Source organism: Pinus tabuliformis, chromosome 4_2 (genome assembly GCF_031772625.1).
Source record: "Pinus tabuliformis cultivar Carrire ecotype Pingquan chromosome 4_2, CPIR1, whole genome shotgun sequence".
Taxonomy (NCBI): domain Eukaryota; kingdom Viridiplantae; phylum Streptophyta; class Pinopsida; order Pinales; family Pinaceae; genus Pinus; species Pinus tabuliformis.
In genome coordinates, this window is record NC_142304.1 from 1,056,778,407 (window position 1) to 1,056,801,575 (window position 23,169).

Genomic DNA, 23,169 nt, shown 5'->3' on the forward strand with positions numbered 1-23,169 from the left:
CATGGATCACATATAAAATTTATAGCTTTTGCTCCGGTATAACGTTGTGGTTTAGGTGAAAGGAAATCTCTATCTGACAGCGACAACGTCAGATATACCAAATGTCTCACATACGTTGACAATTTAAATTCCTTGCTATGTTACACAAATTGACAGGAGAAAATGTCTAGAACCTGGCCAATTGAAAAGCTTATAAAAAAGATAAAATAAATGGCATTGCTCACAACTCTAAAAAGGGCATTTTCATATATCCCACATACAAAATCGCATCTCTTGAAAGTTTCAATAACGGTTGTTTACTCTCTCTATAACTTAGCTCCGTTTTCTTAGCTCTGACGAAGCCATCACATTAGATATGTCAAATACTAATAGGCATCTCCATTATCACGAAAAATGGGTCAATGATGTTTTATATTGGCAGCATCATAGATTGCCAAATTATTCTCTGCTTTTATCAATTAACTCTATTTCTATATATCAGAAACACTAATAGTATGACTTAACTAACGTAATTTCAATTAGATAATAATTGCTTCTTGATGTTATAAGATGCCATACGCCTCCAAGGGTGTGGTCAAGTGATCAAATCAATTTGTGGTTGATTTCCAGTGCTCAAGTGATCTTCAAATCAATTTGTAGCCAATTTCCTGGAGAATGGAAATCATGTACATAGTACAGCAAATATCCAGCAAATGCGATCTGTTAAAAGTTAATACATAAATTATGCGTCTATTAGATAATAATTGCTTCTTAATGTTATAAGATGACATACGCCTCCAAGGGTGTGGTCACGTGATCAAATCAATTTGTAGTTGATTTCCTGTGCTCAAGTGATCTTCAAATCAATTTGTAGCCGATTTCCTGGAGAATGGAAATCATGTACATAGTACAGCAAATATCAAGCAAATGCGATCTGTTAAAAGTTAATAAATAAATTCTGCATCTTGAATCCTGTCTGTTGGCAATGATATGATACAGATAGGTTACAAAACTGCTTGAAACTGCAAACCAGCTCATGAATTCAGCAGTGTTGCCAACCATTATTGCTACTTATGAAATTTTTGTATTATTGGTAAACAAGGCACATGAGCAGCTGCCAACAAATTGCTTGGTAACAGCACTAACCCCAATCGATGGACTCCTTTGCAGGCCCAAAATCTAATTTTTACAAACTGATGTTGATATTTAATACAATGTTATTGTGGGGAAATAGCACCACCTTCGACTGTTGGCATAATAAACACCAGCATGGATTTTCATCTATTTGCCTATACGGTGAAAATCAACTGCAAGACCGTACATGACCACCTGCTTCCTGAAATGATCTAAAAATCAATTATACAGCATATGTCTCAGTATTACGGTCTCCAGAAACTGAATAGTGATCAGAACTTCCAGTTCATAAGTATAGGCTATAAAAATAATAAACCTGCCCCCATAAATGCAGCACTGTCTCATCAAAGCACATCGTGACATCCATGTAAAGTCTGAAATTTCGCAATATTGCACATTCCTCTTTAAGATTTGATAGAACGAAGTTCCCAACTACCTTCTCCATCAATCAGTCGCAACTCAGTTGAATGGAAAGGTATAAGAGCAGGCCTCTGCAAATGCCAAAGCACATGGCAGTTTTAGTTGATCAGTTTTGCTATATGCAATAGTGATGCATAATTTGAAATGCAAGCAAACACAGCACAAGCTTACTTGTGAAATAGTCACAACTGTAATGCCAAGAGTCCCTGCAAACTTGTACAGCTGTTCTTCAACATCAATACTTGTAGCACTGCCAAAAGATGAAACGTGAGGATACTTTAAAGTAAAAGAATCCATATATTGGTAATTTTTAATAGATATGTGACACTACCACTGTTCATGATGCATCTACACATGAACGCATCATCAATTGACTAGAAGGCACTTACTTGGTGCACTCGTCAAGAATGCCAAACTTGGGATTATGAAAAAATAAGCGAGCCTGTCAAGGAATACGAAGAAAAATAGTTAGGCCCCAGGTGTACAAAACAAAGGAACATCTGGGGAAAATCAAAACAAAGGAACATTATGAAAGATCTTCATGTTCAGAAAAAAATAAAAGAATTGCTAAGCTTCCAAAATAGAGTAATTCCATACATACCATGCCAAGCCTCTGTTGTTCACCCAGAGATAGCATATCTTCCCAATTAGTAGAGGTATCCCAACCCCCTTCTCGTTCAAGAAGATAGACAAGTCTAATATTCTCTAAAATATTTTTTAACCGTGCATCCAGTATCTCTGCAGCATCACAGTCACCATCTGCATTTACAAACATGAGGTTAGGCATATGAATGGATTCTATTTGCACATCCTGACTCAGCAGTTTTGATTTGTCTTAGGATATTAATAATATTTGCTAAGACCCATTCACCTTGTCCAGATTCTTGGGATGCCTTCAACATGGCTTCATGAAGAGTTAGTGGATATATAATCTGATCCCGAAGAGTTCCAAGAGCAGTATATGGCTGCTGAGGCACATAAAATACCTCCTGCTTGTCCATCCGGTTTGGTTTAGTAATTCTTCCACTTGCTATTGGCCATAGGCCCCGCAGAACTCGAAATACAGAACTCTTACCATTTCCATTTGGACCTGTAAAGGAAATAATCATTTTATTGTATTTCAGTTGAAGCTCAAAAATTTTACGTAAGAGATCTCATACTAAATCAAATTTTGTAGAGCATCTTCTCTTACCAGTCACTAACAAGCTTTCTTGTGGAGTGACTGTGAAAGTCAGCTTTCTTGCCAACAGATTTTGTGCAGGAGTGACAATATCAACTTCTGAAAAGGAAATTATATTCCCATCCTGAGAATGATCAGACTTCCATGAGTTCCTCCTCTCTTCTATGAGCATTAAAGGATTAAGTGAAGCAGGATCTAAATCTGCAAACACCAATTGAAATTGAAATTAAATTATATTATTTTCCTTTAGTGACCTAAAGAAGTCAATGAGACTAAGACAAATCATAATGGCAGGGTACATGTAGTGAGGGACTGACCGAGGATAACACATCTGAGTTAAATATAAACAATGATCAAATAATGTAAGAAAGGATAAAAGGAAAAATTGACCATGCTTCTACCACTCACAAAATTGTCTATCAGAATGCATGTCTATATTGTGTCAATAACAGTGTCAAGTATGTTCTTTCCTCTTCTTATCTCACATAATTTTTCTCAACGTGTACTATAACACAAACAGCAACCTTACGCCTTTCTTAGAAGACAAGACAGGTAACAGGTTGCAATTGTTTCTCAGAATCATAACAAGACCTTGTAATCAACAATCAACGGAATTAAAAATACAACCCACAATTTCTATACCCGATGTTACCCTAAGTTGACAAACAAATTATATTGTCTTTAGTGTTGCCATTTAATGATTATTGTCATAATGGCATTCTAATAAAAGTACGTGTAATCAATAAAGTTACGTTGTGTTGGAATATTGTAAATCACTTTGGGAGCTGCATAAAAGGGTGATAAAGTTCTTTGTTTTTAAATACTTCCTATATTTACAAAAAGCTGTACAAGAAACAGACGGGCATAAGGAACATCCTCACGTCTTCCTTAAAGCAACTAATATTGAATAAAATCAGAATACAGTCCAAAAAGCAAGATTGAGAATCTTTTATCAACAGAACACCCTTGGCCGAGAGCTGATGGCATACCTCATACTTCTGTATGGAACAAAAAGAAGAGAGCTGACCTAATGATCAAAATCCGTTTTACACCTAAACTTGTAGAGAATTTAAAAAAACGGAGATCCTCAGATACTGTGACATCCCTGCAAACACAGGATAAATCAAGGATGATAATCCCCAAACAATGTAGAGCACCAAGTAATCTTGCCTAGACGCAACGTAGGATATTGATCCTTAATGTGCTTCCAACATTGCCTAGCAAACAAATACTCCCAAAAGATATGCATCACTAGAACAGGACAAAGGCCATCAGAGAGTCCACTAACCCAGCCTTGGACAGAATCCCCCTATATATCACAAACCAAGCAAAAACTCGAAGCTTATAAGAAAGCAGCACAAACCAAACACTGAAGTCTCCAAACCCGTTTGTTCCCCAGGTCCTTGGAAAGCCAGCAAGCATTGAGTACTGGGGATAATGGATGCCACTAGTCAAGCATGGAATATAACCAGGAGTCATACTGCAGAAGAGGATGACCAAAGTGTTGAGAAATCTAAAGGACAAGGATTATAGATATTTCTCTTTACTTGATAACTGCTTGTGATGCAATTTTACTTATTAGCTTTGTTACTTATTATTACGTGTGGATCATCAAACAGCTACCAAAACAAGAAGAACACGAACACAGAATATAGGCTGCAAGCCAGGGCCAGAACCTCTCCACTTGAGAGTAAAGCCCGCAAATCCCTTCTCTTCCTTATAGATTCTTCAATTCATGAATTCCAAGACCTTAAGACTGACTGCAGAACCCTCCAAGACCAAGACCAACCTCTCCTCATGATGTGCTAACCTTGATCCAATCAAACCCAGTCAAATCTCTTCCAGTAGCACTTCTTCGACCTCCAGCTGCAAAATTTCGGCCTCCACTGCAGATCTGAAATTTTGCCCCCCCCCCAACAGTTGTTGTTGCCACACATGTGAGCTTTGATCTGCCTTTTGAGCCTTCCTTTGACTTTCTCTTGCCTTTCCCTCACTTCTGGAGCTTGAGGATTACCCTTGGTGACCTTCACTTGACCTACTTGTCTTTTTTCTCCAAGATCGAACTTGTAGATAGAAACCTTAGGTCTTGCGACAAAAGCCCTAGTTCTCCTTAGCACATGTGAGGGAGAGATAACCCAAACAAAGATCTTCTTCGTCCTCTAGATCTTCTTCGTCCTCTTCCTTCTTTTCTGCTTTCTTCTTCCTTCTTCGCTAGAAATGAGAGATGAGTGAATGTGTCTCAAGGAGGACGAGTTCTCTCCTATATATAGGCTCTTCAAGGTGGACGTGGCTCTTCCTTTTAGGCAGATTTGCCGGCTACTAGGCTGACTTGGTCTTGGAGGGTATTTGGACAATTTTCTTCAACTTATGACTAACTCTTTTGACTTCTTGACCTAGGACAAACCCATGCTCCAAAAAAAAATCGTAATGTTTTTTCTTTCATTTTATACTTTACAAGAATCAAAAGTACATTTCATATTTATGAAGACCGAACCTAGTTACACATTTCAACACTCCCTCTTAACTAGGGATGTATTCATATATGGTACATGGACATTCTCAATCTGAAGAGATCTCATAAGAAGATTCAGATCGGTAACCCATCTGTAATAGCATCATACCAACCAACATTGTCACATAGCAAGGCCTTGACTAACAGTTCTAATTCTCCACAAGATCAGAGCACAATACTGGAGAGACCAATGATTTTAGACACCATCATCATTGTCTCTCAAGGTACATACTCCACCCGGGTGTTCACAGAGTATGACCTTCTTTGGACTATTCTTATCTTGGATAGCTAGTCCTCAAAGAATATCAGTCCACAACTACTCTCATCTTGGATGCCCTACCACATCCTCAGAGAGTATCGGATGTTAGATGTTTACCCAATCCTCCATTCTGTCTTCCCAAGTGAAGACAAGAATGATGTGCCTATCTCTCCCTCTCAACTAGGGAGGATATATCAACCAAACCAATCTTGTCTCTCAAATACACAAGCTTCTTATTAGGAAGAGATTTTGTCAATATGTCAACTACTTGCTCATCAGTGGAGATATATTGTAGCTGCAATACACCATCTTGTACTAGCTTCTAAATATAGTGATACTTGTTGTTGATATGCTTTATCTTTCCATGAAATACTGGGTCTTCAAACAATCGTATACAACTAGTGTTATCACAATGTATCACTGTAGGGTCCATAGGTCCTGCAAATAGGTCAGATAGCAACTTCCTTAACCAGACCACTTCTCTGCTTACTTCACAAGCTACAATATACTCAACCTCAGCACTACTCAAAGCAATTGTATCTTGCTTTCTGCTCATCCATGAGACCATGGAGGATCCCAAACTGAAACATCCTCCTGTAGTGCTCCTTCCATCTTGCTCACTGCCTCCCCAGTTGGAATCTGTATATCCAATTAGTTGGACATCATTCCTTCTATCATACTTCAGGCAGTAGTGGATGGTTCCTCGCAAATATCTCAAAATATGTTTTGTTGCTATCCAATGATCATGCTTCGGCTCCACTTGGAATTGACTAAGAACATTTACTGCAAAGCATATGTCTAGTCGAGTATTCACCAAGTACATCAGTGAGCCAATCAATTGTCTATACTTAGAAGGATCTATCGGGCTAAATTCAAAACTCCTTAGTCTTTTCAAGTTTGTAATAATCGGAGTTTTCATTGGTTTGCAATTCATCATGTCAAACCTCTTCAACATCTTGATCACATACTTCCCTTGACCTAGATAAATCTCATCAGATTCTTGCCAGACATCTAGTCCCAAATAGTAATGCATCATCCCCAAAGCCTTCATGCCAAATTTTGTTGCTAATTGCTTCTTACATTCTTCAATTCGACCTTCTAGACCTGTCAAGAGAAGATCATCTACATACAAAAGAATGATTATTGGTTCACCCTTCACAAAATTAATATATTGGTTCGGATCAGCAGAACTCTTCGTGAAGTCTAACCTCTGAACTTTGAAGGTATGCATCCATTCTAGCATACCATGCCCTTGGTGCTTGTTTGAGGCCATATAATGCCTTCTTCAATCTGCAAACATAGATCTTCTTGTCTTTAACCACAAATCCCAAGGATTAATCTAGATAGACTTCCTCATCAATTGTGCCATTCAAAAATGCAATGTTGACATCCATTTAGTGGATGTTCCATCCCATCAATGCTACCAAAGAGACCAACGAACGTATAGTTGTATACCTTGTTGTCAAAGCAAATGTCTCTTCCTAGTCGATGCCTTCAAGTTGAGAGAAACCCCTAGCCACAAATCTTGCCTTATACTTGTCAAGACTTCCATCTATTGCATGCTTGATCTTATAGATCCATTTGGAAGTTACCACAAATTTGTCATTGGGCCTAGGCACGATCTCTCAAACTCCGTTCTTCATTATATACTAATATTATTCATTCATGGCATCCTTCCATTCTTGATGATTGACAGCTTCTTCAAAAGTGGATGGCTCTGCTTCTATTAGTTTTGTCATGTACGCTGCATACCCATAATATTGTTTGGGCTTCTTCCTTTCTCTGAATGATCCCTGAGTTGCTCCATGACCTTTTGCATCAAGTAGTGTTGATTTCAACCAATTAGGTCTCTTTCTTGATTCGGGGATGACCACAAGTTGAATAGCTTCACTGGAACCTTCATCTTCATGGTGAGATTCTTCTTCTTCCCTGTCAACTTCCTCTTCAAATATTGGAAGTTCTTCATCATCCGAGTCCATGGGAAGTTCCTTTGGTTTCTTGAATGCAATACTTTCATCAAATATGACATCTCGACTAACTTCTATATGACACCCTTCCTTTATGTAGATTCCATAGGCCTTAGAGGAGTTGTTGTAGCCAACAAATGTTCCTCTCATGCTTGATGGATCCAGCTTCTTTCTTTTGTCCTTCGGTATATGAATATATACAACCAAAGATTCAGAGATGATCTACAGTTGGTTTATTCCCAGAGAATACTTCTTTGGGAGTTTTGTTATCCAGTGACCTGTGGGGACTTCGGTTTTGAATATATACAGTTGTCTTCATGGCTTCTCCCCACAAAAATTTCAGTAGATCTTGATCATGCAACATTGCTTTTACACTTTCTTCAATGGATCGGTTCTTTCGCTCTGCAACTCCATTTTGTTCTGGATTATATGGGACTATCAGCTCCCTCTTAATCCCAAATTCCTTACAGAAAGCTATAATTTCCTTACACTCTCCTCCATTATTGGATCTTAGTATCTTGATTTTCCTTTCTGTAAGGTTTTCAACTTCAGCTTTGAATTCTTGAAATTTTGTAAATACTTCGTCCTTGGATTTCATCAAGTAAACCCAAGTTTTCCTTGAATGATCATCTATAAATGTGACATAATATAGATGACCTCCAAGTGATTTTGGAGTCATAGGACCACAGACATCGAAATGAATAAGATCCAAGATTTCTTTTGACCGTGAAGCACTACTTCCAAATGGTCTCTTGGTATTCTTACCCAATGCACATCCTTTGCATACTCCTTCATGATCTTCTTTCAATTCGGGGATTCGTTCTATTATAGAACTTAGAGTTGGAAGGATTTTGAAATGAAGATGGCCAAACTTTCTATGCCATAGTTCACATGGGCTGATTTCGATGTGAACCAAAGCTTATGCAACAGGAATTATCAACCTGTAAAGCCTTCCTTCACGCATACCAATTACTCTATAGCATTCTCTATGCTTGAGTTTTTACTCCATACTACAACTCTTCCATCAATGAAAGCTACTCTATCACCCTTATCTTCTAAACATGAAATAGGAAGTAAGTTCTTATGCAAACCTGAAAAAATAGGATGTTGTTGAGATGAATGTTGCTTCCATTTTCTAGCTCTATAGAGGTAGATCCAATTCCTCTTACAAGATAGCTCTTATTTTCTCCAAGTTCCACTGAGTAAGAAGATTTTCCCTTTGATGATGTCTTCAATTGTTTGTGATGACCAGTCATGTGTCTAGATGCACCATTATCGATTATCCAAATATTCTCATCTCGGAATGTGCCAGTGAGTGCTGAGAAGAGTCCTTCATCTTTTATCTTGGCTCCTTCCTTATTTGTATTGAATAGAAGATTCCATGCTTCCTTGATGCCTCTTTTGAGATGGCTTGCTACCTTTGAACATTTCTTGAAGAGCTTCCTCAACGTAGTAGAGATCATCATAATTACCTTAGTCAACCTTAACTATGATACCATGTTGAGAAATCTAACGGGCAAGGATTATAGATATTTCTCTTTACTTGATAACTGCTTGTGATGCCTTTTTACTTATTAGTTTTGTTACTTATTATTATATGTGTGTATCATCAAGCATCTACCAAAACAAGAAAGAACAAGAACACATAATATAGGTTGCAAGCCAGGGCCAAAACCAGTCCCCTTGAGAGGAAAACCCGCAAATCTCTTCTCTTCCTTATAGATTCTTCAATTGACCAAGTCCAAGACCTTAAGGCTGACCTCAGAACCCTCCAAGACCAAGACCAACCTCTCCGAATGATGTGCTAACCTTGATCCAGTCAAACCCAGTCAAATCTCTTCCAGTAGCACTTCTTTGACCTCCAGCTGCAGAATTTTGGCCTCCACTGCAGATCTGAAATTTCGGCCCCCCAGCAGTTGTTGTTGCCACACATGTGAGCTTTGATCTACCTTTTGAGCCTTCCTTTGACCTTTGCTTGTCTTTCCCTCACTTCTAGAGCTTAACGATTACCCTTGGTCAATGGTGACCTTCACTTGACCTACTTGTCTTCTTTTCTCCAAGATCGAACTTGTAGATCAAAACCCTAGGTCTTGCTACAGAAAGCCTAATTCTCCTTAACACATGTGAGAGAGAGATAACCCAAACAAAGATCTTCGTCCTCTTCCTTCTTTGTTGCCTTCTTCTTCCTTCTTCTTCGCTAGAAATGAGAGATGAGTGAATGTGTCTCAAGGAGGATGAGTTCCCTCCTATATATAGGGTCTTCAAGGTGGACGTGGCTCTTCCTTTTACGCTGACTTGCCAGGTGTCAGGTCAACTTGGTCTTGGAGGGTATCTGGACACTTTTTAAGACAAAAATAATTTTCTTTACAAGTTACAATGCGCCCGATGTTGAAGAAAATGTAACTAGGTTCGGTCTTCATAAATGTAATTCTGATCTTTGTACGTGTAAAAGAAAAGAAATATTATTTTTGTAAATTATAAAATGAGTTTCTTACTCATTACATAGGTCCAGCACATGTTGAAGTGTTATAGGAAAGTCAAAGAGTCAAAGAAAATGTTAAAGAGCTCTTCTTGAGAATAGATGTAATGTATATAAGTCAACCTAGTGTCTAGATCAGCGCTCCAAGACAAGCACAATCCTCTTGAAGAAGGTAGCAAGCAAATCGATGAAGAAAGCAGTTATGTCCGCCTCAAAATGTATATAAATATCAAATCGGCTCACATATGGAGACACGACGGTTCACTAGGTCATGTCAGCTTGAATACATGGACAAACAACTATAAATATGAGGCTAGAGTCACCACAGAGAGACAGAACTTCGAACAAGCCTCTACAACTTCGAATGAGGACAGAGCCTCAGCATACCTCGAAAATCTTGGTAACAATTACAATGACATCTTCAAACACCTCTCTGAAATCTCGGACAACTGAAATGGCACAGGAATCTCGGATGAAGACAGATTTACAGTGTTTCAGTTGGAGAATGATTCTATGGTTTTCAGATGGGTATGACAAGGGTATACACTCTCTCACAGTCTCGGCATAACTATGATAAGAAGGAACTCAATAATCCCACAATAATATACTCTCGGCATAACTCTAATCTCAATGCAAGGGGAATATAATTACAGTCTCCGTGAAGATATCAGTAAGAAAGACACAGTCACATTTTTGGCATAACTATTATGATGAGGATCTTAGTGATACTATCTCAACATACTTCTAGATGTTGTCATAAGTCTCAGTATAGCAGTGTTGCAACAATAGTGATCTCAGTAATGACCTTGATAGTACAAAAGTAGTGAAGACCTCAGTGAAGCAATAATGATGATGATCAATAGGTCAAGGGTCATGGTCTTGGTATTCGTCAATTGGAATCTCTATAAGAAGAATTTTGTGTAGGTTTTCCTCTCAAAGAGTGAGAGGTTTTGACCATGGCAAAAAGCCAACATTTGTGTTCTTGTCTCTTGCATTTTGATAGGTATTTGATGAACTAAGGAAGACACACTCTAATAATAAGGAAAGATTGTACAAATAAGAAAAACCTCACAAATAATTATTATGCTAAGAAGAATCTCATTAACTACACTTGCCCTAGATTCTTCAACATCCGATGGGGTATTCAACTTATGATAATGACTCTTTTGACTTCTTGACCTAGGACAAATTCTAGAAGCACTCAATGGGTGCTTGACCTGAAATAAAACACCTTGAGCATGAAACCCATGCTCCAAAAATAAAAATAGTAAATTTTCTTTCATTTTACACTTTACAAGAATCAAAAGTACATTTCATCTATATGAAGACCGAACCTAGTTACACATTTTTCAACACAAAGCACCACCTCCAATCCCTCCTAAATGGTCCATGCATCCTAATGTTCATTTTAAAAAACTCAAACTCCCAAATAAAGCATCAACTCCAAAATTGAAAGATGGTTTGAAGTGAGAAGACTATACTCTTAGGAAAGGGCATGGAAATCATTCCATGTACAAAATGTGAAGTTTCGTGCATCACCCCAAAAGAAGATGCCCTTTCAGCTAAGGTGACAATCATAAAATCAAAGCAACTCAGCAACACATGAAATTTGAGAATGCAACTCCAAATGTGCCAACACACTAAATCTCACCCTACTTGGCTACCCTCACAATGCCAACAAACCAATCCTATTGTTGAAATATGTAACTAGGTTCATTCTTCATAATGACATATGTAATCATGATTTTATGTATTTGATGTATAGAGAAAAATAAAATTATTATTGTCATTCTTGAGGCATGGGTTTCATGCTCAAGGTTATTTGATTTAGTTCAAGCACCCATTGAGTGCTTCTAGGGCTTGTCATTGAGTCAACAAGTCAATTGAGTCATTATCATTTATGGAAGACCCATTTGGGCATCATGTATAAAGTCAAAAGAATTATTGTAAGACAAAATATGTCAAAGACACCCTCCAAGACAAGTCGTCCTTAGCAAGTGACAAGTCGGCCTAAATACAGTGACAAGTTGGCCTCCAAGATGTGAGAGAAAGCCTATATATAAGTAAGACCTTGACCTCATTTGAGAGAAAAGGAGGCAAATCGTTAAAGCATAAGAAGAACAAAGAATCCCTAGTGAAGAAAAGAAACCAAGGAAGAAGAAGTGAAGCACTTAAAGGTTGTTTTTTGGGCCATCTACACTTCACACGTGACTAGGGCATCAATTGCACAGTAAGACCGAAATTGCAGTTACCTTAAGAGACCGAAATCAAGAGTGAAAAGGACTAAGCATACAAGCCAAATTTTTGGATAAGGAACAATTGCCCAAGCAAAGGAGAAAAGAGACCATTTCTACCATATTCCCCTCACACATGCGAGTTAGGGTTGTTGCAAGAAGGCTGAGAATCACAGTCATAAATCACAAGTCTGAAATTGAGGTCGAAGAGGAAGCAAACAACTATTGGTAGTATAGTTTGATTAACATTGACTTTATGGAAGAGAAGCTCATCAAAAGAGAGTTCTGAATTGGTCTTGGAGGGGTCTTGGTCAAGGGTCATAGGTCTTGGAATTTGTCATTTGAAGTTTTATATGAAGAGAAGAGTTCTTGTGGGTTTTCCTCTCAAGAGGAGAGGTTTTGGCCTTCATTGATAGCCTATATCTTGTGTCCTCGTCTCTGTTGAAATAAGTAACTAAGTTTGGTCTTCAAATGACATGTGTAATCATGATTTTATGTAATTAATGTAAAGAAAAAAACTTAAATTATTTTATGCCTGAGACATGGGTTTCATGCTCAAGAAATTTTATTTTTATAGATGAAGCTCCCATTGTGAGCTACTAGGATTGGTCACTAAGTCATGAAGTCAATTGAGTCTTTGTCATATATGAGAGACCCTTTTTGGGTATGTTACATATGTATTTGAGTCATTGTAAGAGTCAAAAGACCCTCCAAGACCAAGTCCAAGCACTTCTAGCAAGTCGGCCTTCAAATGAAGCAATAAGCCTACACCAAGATGACATGTCGGCCTAGGATCAAGTCAAGTCGGCCTACAAGCATGGGGAGGAAGCCTATATATAGGGCACTCGACGTCATACCAGGAAGATCATCACACACAATAGAAGTTCAATAAGAAGGACGAAAAATAAGCCTTAAATCCAAGCGAAGAGTAGAAGATCAAGGTCGAAGCAAGAGCGAAGGTATTTCAAGTCTGTTTTGGGTAATTTTGTTCACATGTGCGAGGGAAACTAGGGTTTCCTACCTACTGCAAGTCCAGATCACAGTGATCTCAAGAGGGCTGAAACAAGGCAAGAAGGAGAGCTATATTGAAGGCCAAAGTCACAAAGAAACCAACCCTACTTAAGCGAAGGAGAAGGAGGGCTTAAGTAGCCCTAATTCGGTCACACATGGGAAATTGCAGGCATCTATAGGTAGCCGAAAATTGTAGAGATAAAGGTCAAGAACTTCAAACTTGAGTTGCAATATCGAGGGTGAGGTAAGGAGGAGAAGTTGCAACATCTTTATGTTGAAGAATGTAACTAGGTTAGGTCTTCATAAATGTATTTAAGTCACAATATAACGTATTTGTCAAAAGAAAGAAAATGAAATTTTATCATTATTAAAATTGAGTTATTAAAGCATGGGTTTTATGTTTGGGTCAATTATTTTTAGGTCAAAGCCTCCAGTGCAAGCTTCTAGGGTTTGTGTCAAGTGTCCTTATCCATGTCATAATGTAAAGAACCCTTCTTGGGAATTATTTGTTAAGAAAGAAAATCTATTTTGTATTAAAATTAGTCTTCTAGGCCTCCTCCACCCAGTCGGCCTCAAAACTGGACAAGTCAACCTAAAACTAGGTAGCAGAATCACTATATAAAGGTAGCAACTCGACCTCATTTGGCACACACACAACAAGTTCGATCTACAGTAACCGGTTCAAGAAAAAGTGTGAAATTCAAAGAAAAAGGAGAAGGATAACGATGAAGGAGGACTCCTTCAAGCATAAAAATCGAAATTTTCTCTCTTTCCCACACGTGTGAAGTTGTGTAGCCGCTAGAAGGGGGCCGAAATTTTGCTGCAGAAAGTCGAAATACTGCAACTGGGAAGTCGAATTTCTAGATTGTTGTTGGGTTGGCGCTACTAGATAAGAAGAGACTACTATATCATCTTGGAAGGTTGACTTGGTCGAGGAGGAAAGTTTGTTTGTCTAGGACTTGCTCCATCTCAATTTGAATTACTGAAGGAAGAGTTCTCGACTAGGTTTTCCCTATATAGGGGTTTTATCCCTAGCTGTCTACCTACATCTGGTGTCCCTGATCTTCGTATTTTGTTTTTGATAATTGCTTGATGAACTAAGATAAAAGAAGAACATAAGAAAGATACAAAGAATTCAAATATTTCACAAGTAATTATCAACTAAAGAAAAAAAATTCCTTTCAGATTTTCTAACATGGTATCAGAGCTAAGGTGAAAAAGAATAAAAGAAAAGGCAGGTTAAAGGCTCTATTGAGGAAAAAGGAGATCAAGAAAAGGGACATTAAAAGGGGATCACATAAGAAGACAAGCCTACTATTTACAGGAACAATGACAAACTCAATGAAGGGAGAAAACAAATTAGAAGGGGCCTCCAACTACAGGGCCTGGAAAAAGAGAATAGATCTCATTCTTGAAAAGAACAAAGTTTTAGATCTTGTTCAAGGAAAAGTCAAGAAGCCTACTAATGAATCAAGTAATGCAAAGAAAGCGAAGTTTAGAGAACTTGAAATCGTGGCTATGAATCTAATAGTGGATGGAGTTAAGGATAACTTAATTCCATACATATCCAACATAAATTCCGCTCAAGAAATGTATGAGGCTCTCTCCAAGTTATTCACAATCAAGAACATTGGTCAAATAGCAAGCCTCAAGAATGAACTAAGAACTGTTAAGATGACAAATGATGATATTGTTTCATCATACTTTATAAGGATATCTAGAATCAGGGATGAACTCCAAGAAATAGATGAAGTTGTCCCAGAAAAGGAGCTCGTAATTACTGCCCTTCTAGGACTACCTAAATCTTGGAGTGCTTTTGCATCAGGAATTAACAATTAGAAAGATACTCCAACATTTGAACAAATGTGGAATGCATGTAATCATCAAGAAACCAGAATATCGATGGAAAACAACAAGGAGGATGAAGAAGAAATACCTCGAATGTTTGTTCTACTCATAACAAAAAGGGAACCTTCAAGAAGTTCAAAGGACCAAAGAAGAAAATGGACCTACAAGGTTGAATGTTACAATTGCAACAAAATGGGACATTACAAGAGTCATTGTCGTGGGAATCCAAGAAATAAGAAGAGAAATAGGGATCAAGCAAACATCACTGATGAAGCTCCATCTAAGAAAAACAAGACTAAAGAAGAATCGAAAGTCAAGGACTTATACTACTAAGTCCTCCCTTTCACATATCCTCCCTTGGTCTTCTATTCTAAGTTCTGAATTTCCTTTATGTTTTGATTTCTAAAAATTTGTAGGTCTAACATGTTGTGTTAAGACATTTTTGAATTATTTTTATAAGTTGTAGGTATCCCTCAAAGATTGGATTAAGAGGGAGCCTCCATCATTTACCAAAAGATAAGTATTTTATTCCTTGTCTCCTCTTTTGTGTTTGGTTTCTCTCTCATATCAAAGTATGTTTGTATTGTATGCTAATAACCTTTCTCTTTATATTTTTCTTGGTTAGGAAAGCTTGTTGTTTGCTCAAGGGTTATGGAGAAGACTTCAAAGGATAGACTTGAAGCATGAAAGAAGTTCTATTGAAGCCCTTCAAGCATTGATGTCCTACAAGGTTTGTTAAGAAACAACCCAAGGTAAGTCTTTGCCTATAAGCTTTGTAACAAAGTTCTCTTCGTATAAAGGTACGATCATTCTTCTTTTATATTTTTCTCCACATTACTAACATCAATATGTCTAGGGTTTTGAATCGTAAGAGATTCTTGTTTGATTAATCATCAGATTGAATCTACCCTCATTATATTTTGATCATTCGTATGGAACCCTAAAAGGTTATGTGTGAAACCCTAACTTAAGGGTATGTCTATATTTATAAAACCCCAGTCTATTTAGGATTGATGATGAAGTCTAGAAATCCTCTTTTCTTAATGCTTAAGAGTTTTGATATTGTTATAACAGAAACCCTAGTCCTTTAGGGTTTCCTGTTATTGTTTAAATGAAACCCTAGATCCTTAGGGTTTGATGAATTAGGGTTTATGAGCAAAACCCTTGCCATGTCTATAGTAAGATTCTAGGGATAAATCCTTAGGTGTGTATTCCTCTGTTTGATTGAAACCCTAGTCTTGTCAAAAATTTATTATATGTCTAACTTTAATATATTAATCACTGTGTCTTAGGATTACCTACTAGATAGTGTTGTGATTCGTTAGTACATGATTATAAAATCCTAGATATGTATATATGTTGACCTATTTGTCATTGCTCATGGTTTAGTCCATGAATTCTAGAGTTTGTAACAATGCCTAGTAAAGATTGATAACCTAGGATTTGATGATATTATTAATATGTTTTAGTTTTGATATCTAGGGTTTGCAACAAGCCCTAGTAGAATCTAACATGCATAGTAGAATTGTTATTTGATTAAATTGATAATATCTAAAGGCTTTGTGGAATCTAGGGTTTGCAAGAGTAAGAGTTTGTTATCTTAATTGAGTTGCTTTAAGTCTTAACAATAATCCTAACAAAAGATTAAAATATGTTTCTCTTACTAAACGTAACTAGGTTTAGGTATCAGATGTCTAAAGTTTGAAGGTTCTAATGCTTCCACTATAATGTATATTTGTATTTGGTTGTACTTGTTATTGAAAGATTTGCAGGTACACAATCTTCAAGATAATGAAGATATTCATATAAGCATGATGAAGGAAGATAACCTCGATACCGTAAGAAGGAATGGAGCCATAAAAGATTCTCCAATGTTATGGAAGAAGGAAGTGGTTAATCTCCCTAAGTTGAGAGGGAAGGCATATTATGACAGTGAATACTTTGAAGTAAGAAAAAGTACTATCAATAAATGTTCGTGATTCATGAAGTTTCAAACCAAAGACTTGAGAAGTACTAAGGCTATATTTGGTGTTGCTAAAGAAGTGGTAGAAGAAAGCTTCTGTCAAGATGTATTTGGATAACTTGATGATATAAGCAACATCCATCCCTCGAAGGTTTGCGTTTACTTGTTACTATGTTAGAATGTTTATCTCTTATTGAGTTTGTGATTGTACAAGTAAATCTCTTCGCAAGAAGGTTCAAATACTTTAGAAGCATGCTTGGACAAATGGATATATCTAGTTTATCAGGGAGAATTGAAGTGTCAAATGGTGGATGCTTGGGAGGACATCTAGCCATCCTGTGTGTTGATGTCTAGGTCCTGAAGAGGGACAGTGGCGTTGGTCTTGGAGCTTTGACCTTGGATATGCACCTAGATCCCTAGGTTGATGGTTAGTTAGTAATCTTGATGGTACCTATATTGGCTGAAAGATTTAGTCCATTTTAGTCCCACTCGAATAGATAACCCTGGTCACGTATCTAGTCAATGGCACTGAGTGTCCCTAAACTCTTCATAGTTCATTTTGGAGATCTTCCATGTACCTGTATATAGCTGTAATTATTAATACCTCCCTAGTTAAGAGGGAGTGTTGAAAAATGTAACTAGGTTCGGTCTTCATAAATGTATTTAAGTCACAATATAATGTATTTGTCAAAAGAAAGAAAATGAAATTTTACTATTATTAAAATTGACTTATTAAAGCATGGGTTTCATGCTTGGTTCAATTATTTTTAGGCCAAAGCCTCCATTGCAGGCTTTTAGGGTTTCTGTCAAGTGTCCTTGTCTATGCCATAATGTAAAGAACCCTGCTTGGGAATTATTTGTCAAGAAAAATTTTTTATATTTAAATTAGTCTTCTAGGCCTCCTCCACCAAGTCGGCCTCAAAACTGGAAAAATCGGGCAGCAAAATCACTATATAAAGGTAGCAACTCAACCTCATTTGACACACACGCAAGTTCGATCTACATTAACTGGGTCAAGAAAAAGTGTGAAATTCAAGGAAAAAGGAGAACAAGGAGGACTCTTTCAAGCATAAAAATCAAAATTTTCTCTCTTTACCACATGTGTGAAGATGTGCAGCTGCTGGAAGGGGGCCAAAATTTTGTAGTAACTAGGAGGCTAAAATTCTCTGCAAGAGATCGAAATATTGCAACTGGGAAGTCAAATTTCTAGATTGTTGCTAGGTTAGAGCTACTGGATAAGAAGAGACTACTATATCATCTTGGAAGGCTGAATTGGTGGAGGAGGAAAGTTTGTTGGTCTAGGGTCTTGGTCCATCTCAATTTGAATTACTGAAGGAAGAGTTCTTGACTGGGTTTTCCCTATATAGGGGTTTTAGCCTTGGTTGTCCGCCTACATTTGGTGTCCCTGATCTTCATATTTTGTTTTTGATAATTGCTTGATGAACTAAGATAAAAGAAGAACATAAGAAAGATACAAAGAATTCAAAGATATCACAAGTAATTATCAACTAAAGAAAATATTTATGCATTTCCAATTTTCTAACACTTCAAGCAAAGGTTGACTTGGCCTTGGAGGGGTTGTTAGACAAGGGTCTTGGTCTTGGAACTCATCAATTGAAGAATCCATAAGAAGAAGAATTCGGTGGGTTTTCCTCTCAAGCTTGGAGAGGTTTTGGCCCTGGATGATAGCCTACATCTGGTGTCATTTGTCTCATTGTTTTTTATGGTTTCGTAATTGTTTGATGAAGAAGACATATAATAATAATCAAGTAAAGAAGAACCTAATTAATAAAAGTAAAATGCTCTCACAAGCAGTTATCATTGCTAGAGAAATCATCTCATCTTTCTGCCCTAGATTTCTCAACAGTCTCATTGTTCTTTCATAGTTTGATAGTTGTTTGATGATAAATATTAAAAACATAATAATAATCAAGTGAAAGAAGAAGCTAATCAATTTAAGTTAAAAATACATCACTAGCAATTATCAAAACAAGAGAAATCGCCTAATCTAGTTGCCCCTAGATTTCTCAACACTTACAACTTTCCATGTTATCTAATGCTCCTAAAGAAGAGAGAGCACGACAACTGAAATAAGTGGGGCACATAGATCATATTACAAAGACCAAAAGCTCCTTGAACTTTACCAATATGTTGTGCAATACTCAACCAATGCTAAAAAAAGAACCTTCAAAGATGTTAAACTTTCAAAACAGCAAATCACCTATTTGGCCACTAGAATGCTACTGTGTATGGTAACATTGATCAAACCAAATGTTAGATAGTGAGTCCCTAAACAATCACAATGTCTTAGACCACGAGTTGTAAACCTTATCTTGATGAGGTGTTATCATGATCGAATTTCCAATGAGATCTAGAAGATCTAGAATGGTCATTGATGTATTATAAATTCAGACTTTGAAATCAATACAGTACAATATACAATATTTCTTAGTAGTTTCATTCCAAAAAGATGGGGGGCTTGATGGTATTATTATGAATCAAAGGTATGCAATCCAATTATTTTATTCAAATATTATCTTCGAGACAAGTATAGGGGAAGGCTCGAAAGTATGTCTCGCCTAGTAAAGACTTTATTATATTATCTTAAAAACTTTGTGAAAAAAATAATTAGTTGAAGAAGTCACTCTAGAGTCTAAAGTGTAAGATATGCTTGTATCAGAATATAATAACAACATCATTTCTTTTGACTCTTGTCTTAGACCACCCCAAAATGGAATAAGGGGGTTTATGGACAAGTTCATTGATCAATTCAATCAAGTTAGACAATCATTGATCAATTCATTGTAATCATACATCAAGGTGCATGATCGGTAGTACCCGACACCCTTAAGTAACATGAAATCAAGCGAGCATGATCAAGGGGATGAGTGCAAACAAGTGAGTACAAGTGAGCACGCGAGCGTGTCAAATACACATTGTAATGGAAAAAAGTGCCAATTAAATGCCTCAAGAAATTAAAGATTTTTTAGAGTGCACCATGAATTGCACAATAAAACTGAAGTACTTGAGTGGAAATTACAACAAAACCAAACCATAATTGATCAAATGGTTGACACACTAGCATCTGCAAAAGATATTCAAAGAGAAATAAATATGAAGGACCAACTGCATGATGCACTTCATACTAAATTAAGAGAAAACCAGGATCAAATTGATCATATGATTGATGCAACATCTAGTGATGGTAAACGCAATTTGTGATACAAAAGATGTAATACAAAAGGCTAATGCATCTTGTGACAGAAATGAATTCATCCATACAAATGATGCAAGTTGTGACATAGAGGAGCTAATAGAGCAAAGTGAGGCAACATATTGTGCAAACGATCTTATTCAAAAGTGTGATGCAATATGTAACACAAATGGAATAATGCAGAAGATCAACACTTCTTGTGATACAAAAGACCTAATGATTGCAGATGAGTCACTGGGACAAAATGATAGTAGAAACAGCAACAACAACAGTGAATTTGAAGATGTCAAAGAAACAAAATCAAGAACTTTCCAAGATGGGTGTCAAACCTTAGGAAGAAATCTCATTGAACAAAAATCAGCATCGATTGGAATACGCCAAAGATAATATGTTGCATATTCCATATTACTCAAAACCAATTCAATTTGTGAGTGCAAAATTCCTTGAAGATGTCCATAATTTTGTTAAAAAGTGTCGACATTGTAAAAGTGATGGCCATATGGAGAGCCAATGCTTTGATCATCATCCTTGTCTTCATTCTGGGAAGACAAATCACTTCTCAAAAAAATGCCATAAGCAAAAGCAGGGCTAGAAAGATAGTCAATTATGGATTTATATAAATTCCTTAAGATGGAATCAAGAAGTGAAGCAACTACATCAATTCTACCGACTAGTCAAAACAAAGGTAAAGCCACACAAAAAAGGACAAGAGTCCAAGAAGGTACCCATTGCACCTAAATGGGGGAACATAATGATAAAAGAAACTCTCCTACAACATTAATGGGGGGGAGTAAATTGATGAAGTGAAGATGGTTAATGGTAAACCAAAAACCACCACATCATCCAAAAACAACCACCTTCTTCAAAAAAGATTGGTTAGTGGTCATCCAAAAACCACCACATTATTCATAGCAATCTCATTAGTGGTAAACAATAAACCACTAGTTCCCATGGTAGATGGTTAGTTGTCAACCAAAAACAGAACCACCTAAAGAATCCAAAGCCCCAGCTTGGATCCGTTCCGATAATTAACTATTGAAAAACTTCTCACCTTGCACTTGATGGGGGGAATATCATATACCACGCTTCAAGTTTCGAAATCCTATCACTCAAATTCCAATTAGCATTCAGTCAGCAATTGGGAATTCCAACATAGCAATTGGTCTCCTCAACAAAATATCATTTCAATTATTGAATGGAAATGTTCAAACACAACAATTGTTCACATCCTTATTTACCCATGCCAATGGATATGGGTGAGGATGGTCATGAACTTCTAATACAAGCATTCTGACTAGATCTTTTGCTATGAGGTTAAATTGTGAACTAGAATCAAATAGAGCATCCACCTTTGTCTTCTTGTCCCAGGTCTTAATATGGAAGAGTTTAGTTATCTCCTCTTCCTTCAAATGGAGGCTAGTCAAGTTCACCTCCTTTTACATCGTACTACAAAATATATTTTCATCTACATCTGCTTGCTCTCTACCCAATTGCCTAATTCCATCCCTAGCATGTTCTTCTTCTCATCCTTCTTGTGGTTCTTTGGATTCAATTATAAAAGTAACTTCCAATACTTATCTTCAATGTGACCATTAATATTACAATGGTTACAATTGTTTTTTGGATCCTTATATATATGTTTTGTAGATATTATCTTCTTTTCCTTCCCTTTCTTCTTCTTTTCCTCCCTGGAAGCATCTTAGTGGTCTTTCTACTTGGATCCACCCAATTTCCCTTTCGTCTTGTCCATATTCTCCAAATATTGTGTTTGCGCATAGGCCTCATTCATTGTCCTAGGTTTAAATAGCAACACTTTCCACCATAAATGATTGTATAAACCTCCTAGATACTTGAGTACATTAGGGTTCTTAGGAGATATACCCAACATAAAGCTTGTTTTTTGAACTCGGTTGTTTACTATTGTACACATTGCCCTTCTTTTTGTGAAAAGTAATGCCAAAAAACCTACCAATCCTCTTCCTACCCAACAATGTACAGCTGGACTTAACAAGGGTTTTAAACACCTCCCACATAATTAATGGGGGATCACCCTCCAGCCTAAGCATCTTTATGTGATTGTCCCACCAAGTATGGCCATGGCCCTATTACACCCTATGTCAGTGTTGAAGAATGTAACTAGTGTCCGTCTTCATAATTGAACTTGAGTCATGTATCTATAAAAAGAAAGAAAAGACAAATTATTTATAAAAAGATATTTTTATTGACTTATTAAAGCATGGGTGTCATGCTTGGGTCAATGGTCAATAGGTCAAACTTCAAAGCACCCATTGAATGCTCCAGGATTCTTTTATTGAGTCAAAGTCAAAGTTTTACAAGAGACCCCCTTTAGGCCTCATTATGTCAAAATAAGAAATTTATTTTATCATGTCAAACCCTCCATCCATCAAGTCGGCCTCAAATCAGTTCCAACATAAGTCGGTGTCTACTATTAATCATGTCGACTCAATATACAGGCAGGAACAACTATAAATACCCAAGTGAACTCATCCCAATTGCAGAGCAGTCAAGAAGTTCAAATGGATTACAGAGCAGCAAAGTTAGGTATGCTACAGGACCGAAGTTACTTGTTGTTGCAGGTCAAAGTTGCCATTGGTTAGTTTGATGGATGGCAGGGTAATGTCTATGGTCTTGGTTGCCTCATTTTGATATGAATCTACTAAGGTAGAGTTTGACTAGGTTTTCCCCTAACAGGGGTTTTGCCCTGCCTGAGTGCCTACATCTTGTGTTCTTTCGTTGTTTGATATTTATCTTGATGATGAAGAAAACATGATAATAACCAAAAGAAATAATATAACATCACAAGAACTTGTCAACATAAGAGAAATCATTCTAAAAGAAAGCCTAATCTCATTGCCCTAGATTTCTCAACATGGTATCAGAGCTTGGTTCATTTGAAATAAGGGCAAGAAGGACTAAAATCTGGGCGCATATACTAGCTCTCTCCATAG

At 37.0% G+C, this 23,169-nt stretch overlaps 1 protein-coding gene across 1 annotated transcript in view; it reads right to left on the reverse strand.

Annotated features, from left to right (window-relative positions):
- Positions 1–700: 700 nt before the first annotated feature.
- The window catches only part of ABCD1 (peroxisomal ABC transporter 1), a 263,688-nt gene continuing 241,219 nt past the window's right edge, over positions 701–23,169 (reverse strand). Inside the window, exons 22-27 of the mRNA XM_089424535.1 lie at positions 2,726–2,914; positions 2,405–2,623; positions 2,135–2,292; positions 1,923–1,975; positions 1,705–1,783; positions 701–1,604 (exon numbers count right to left, since the gene is read on the reverse strand). Of these exons, the coding sequence (XP_089280661.1) occupies positions 1,518–1,604; positions 1,705–1,783; positions 1,923–1,975; positions 2,135–2,292; positions 2,405–2,623; positions 2,726–2,914 (785 nt within the window). The 3' untranslated portion in view covers positions 701–1,517. The remainder of the gene's footprint in view (positions 1,605–1,704; positions 1,784–1,922; positions 1,976–2,134; positions 2,293–2,404; positions 2,624–2,725; positions 2,915–23,169) is intronic.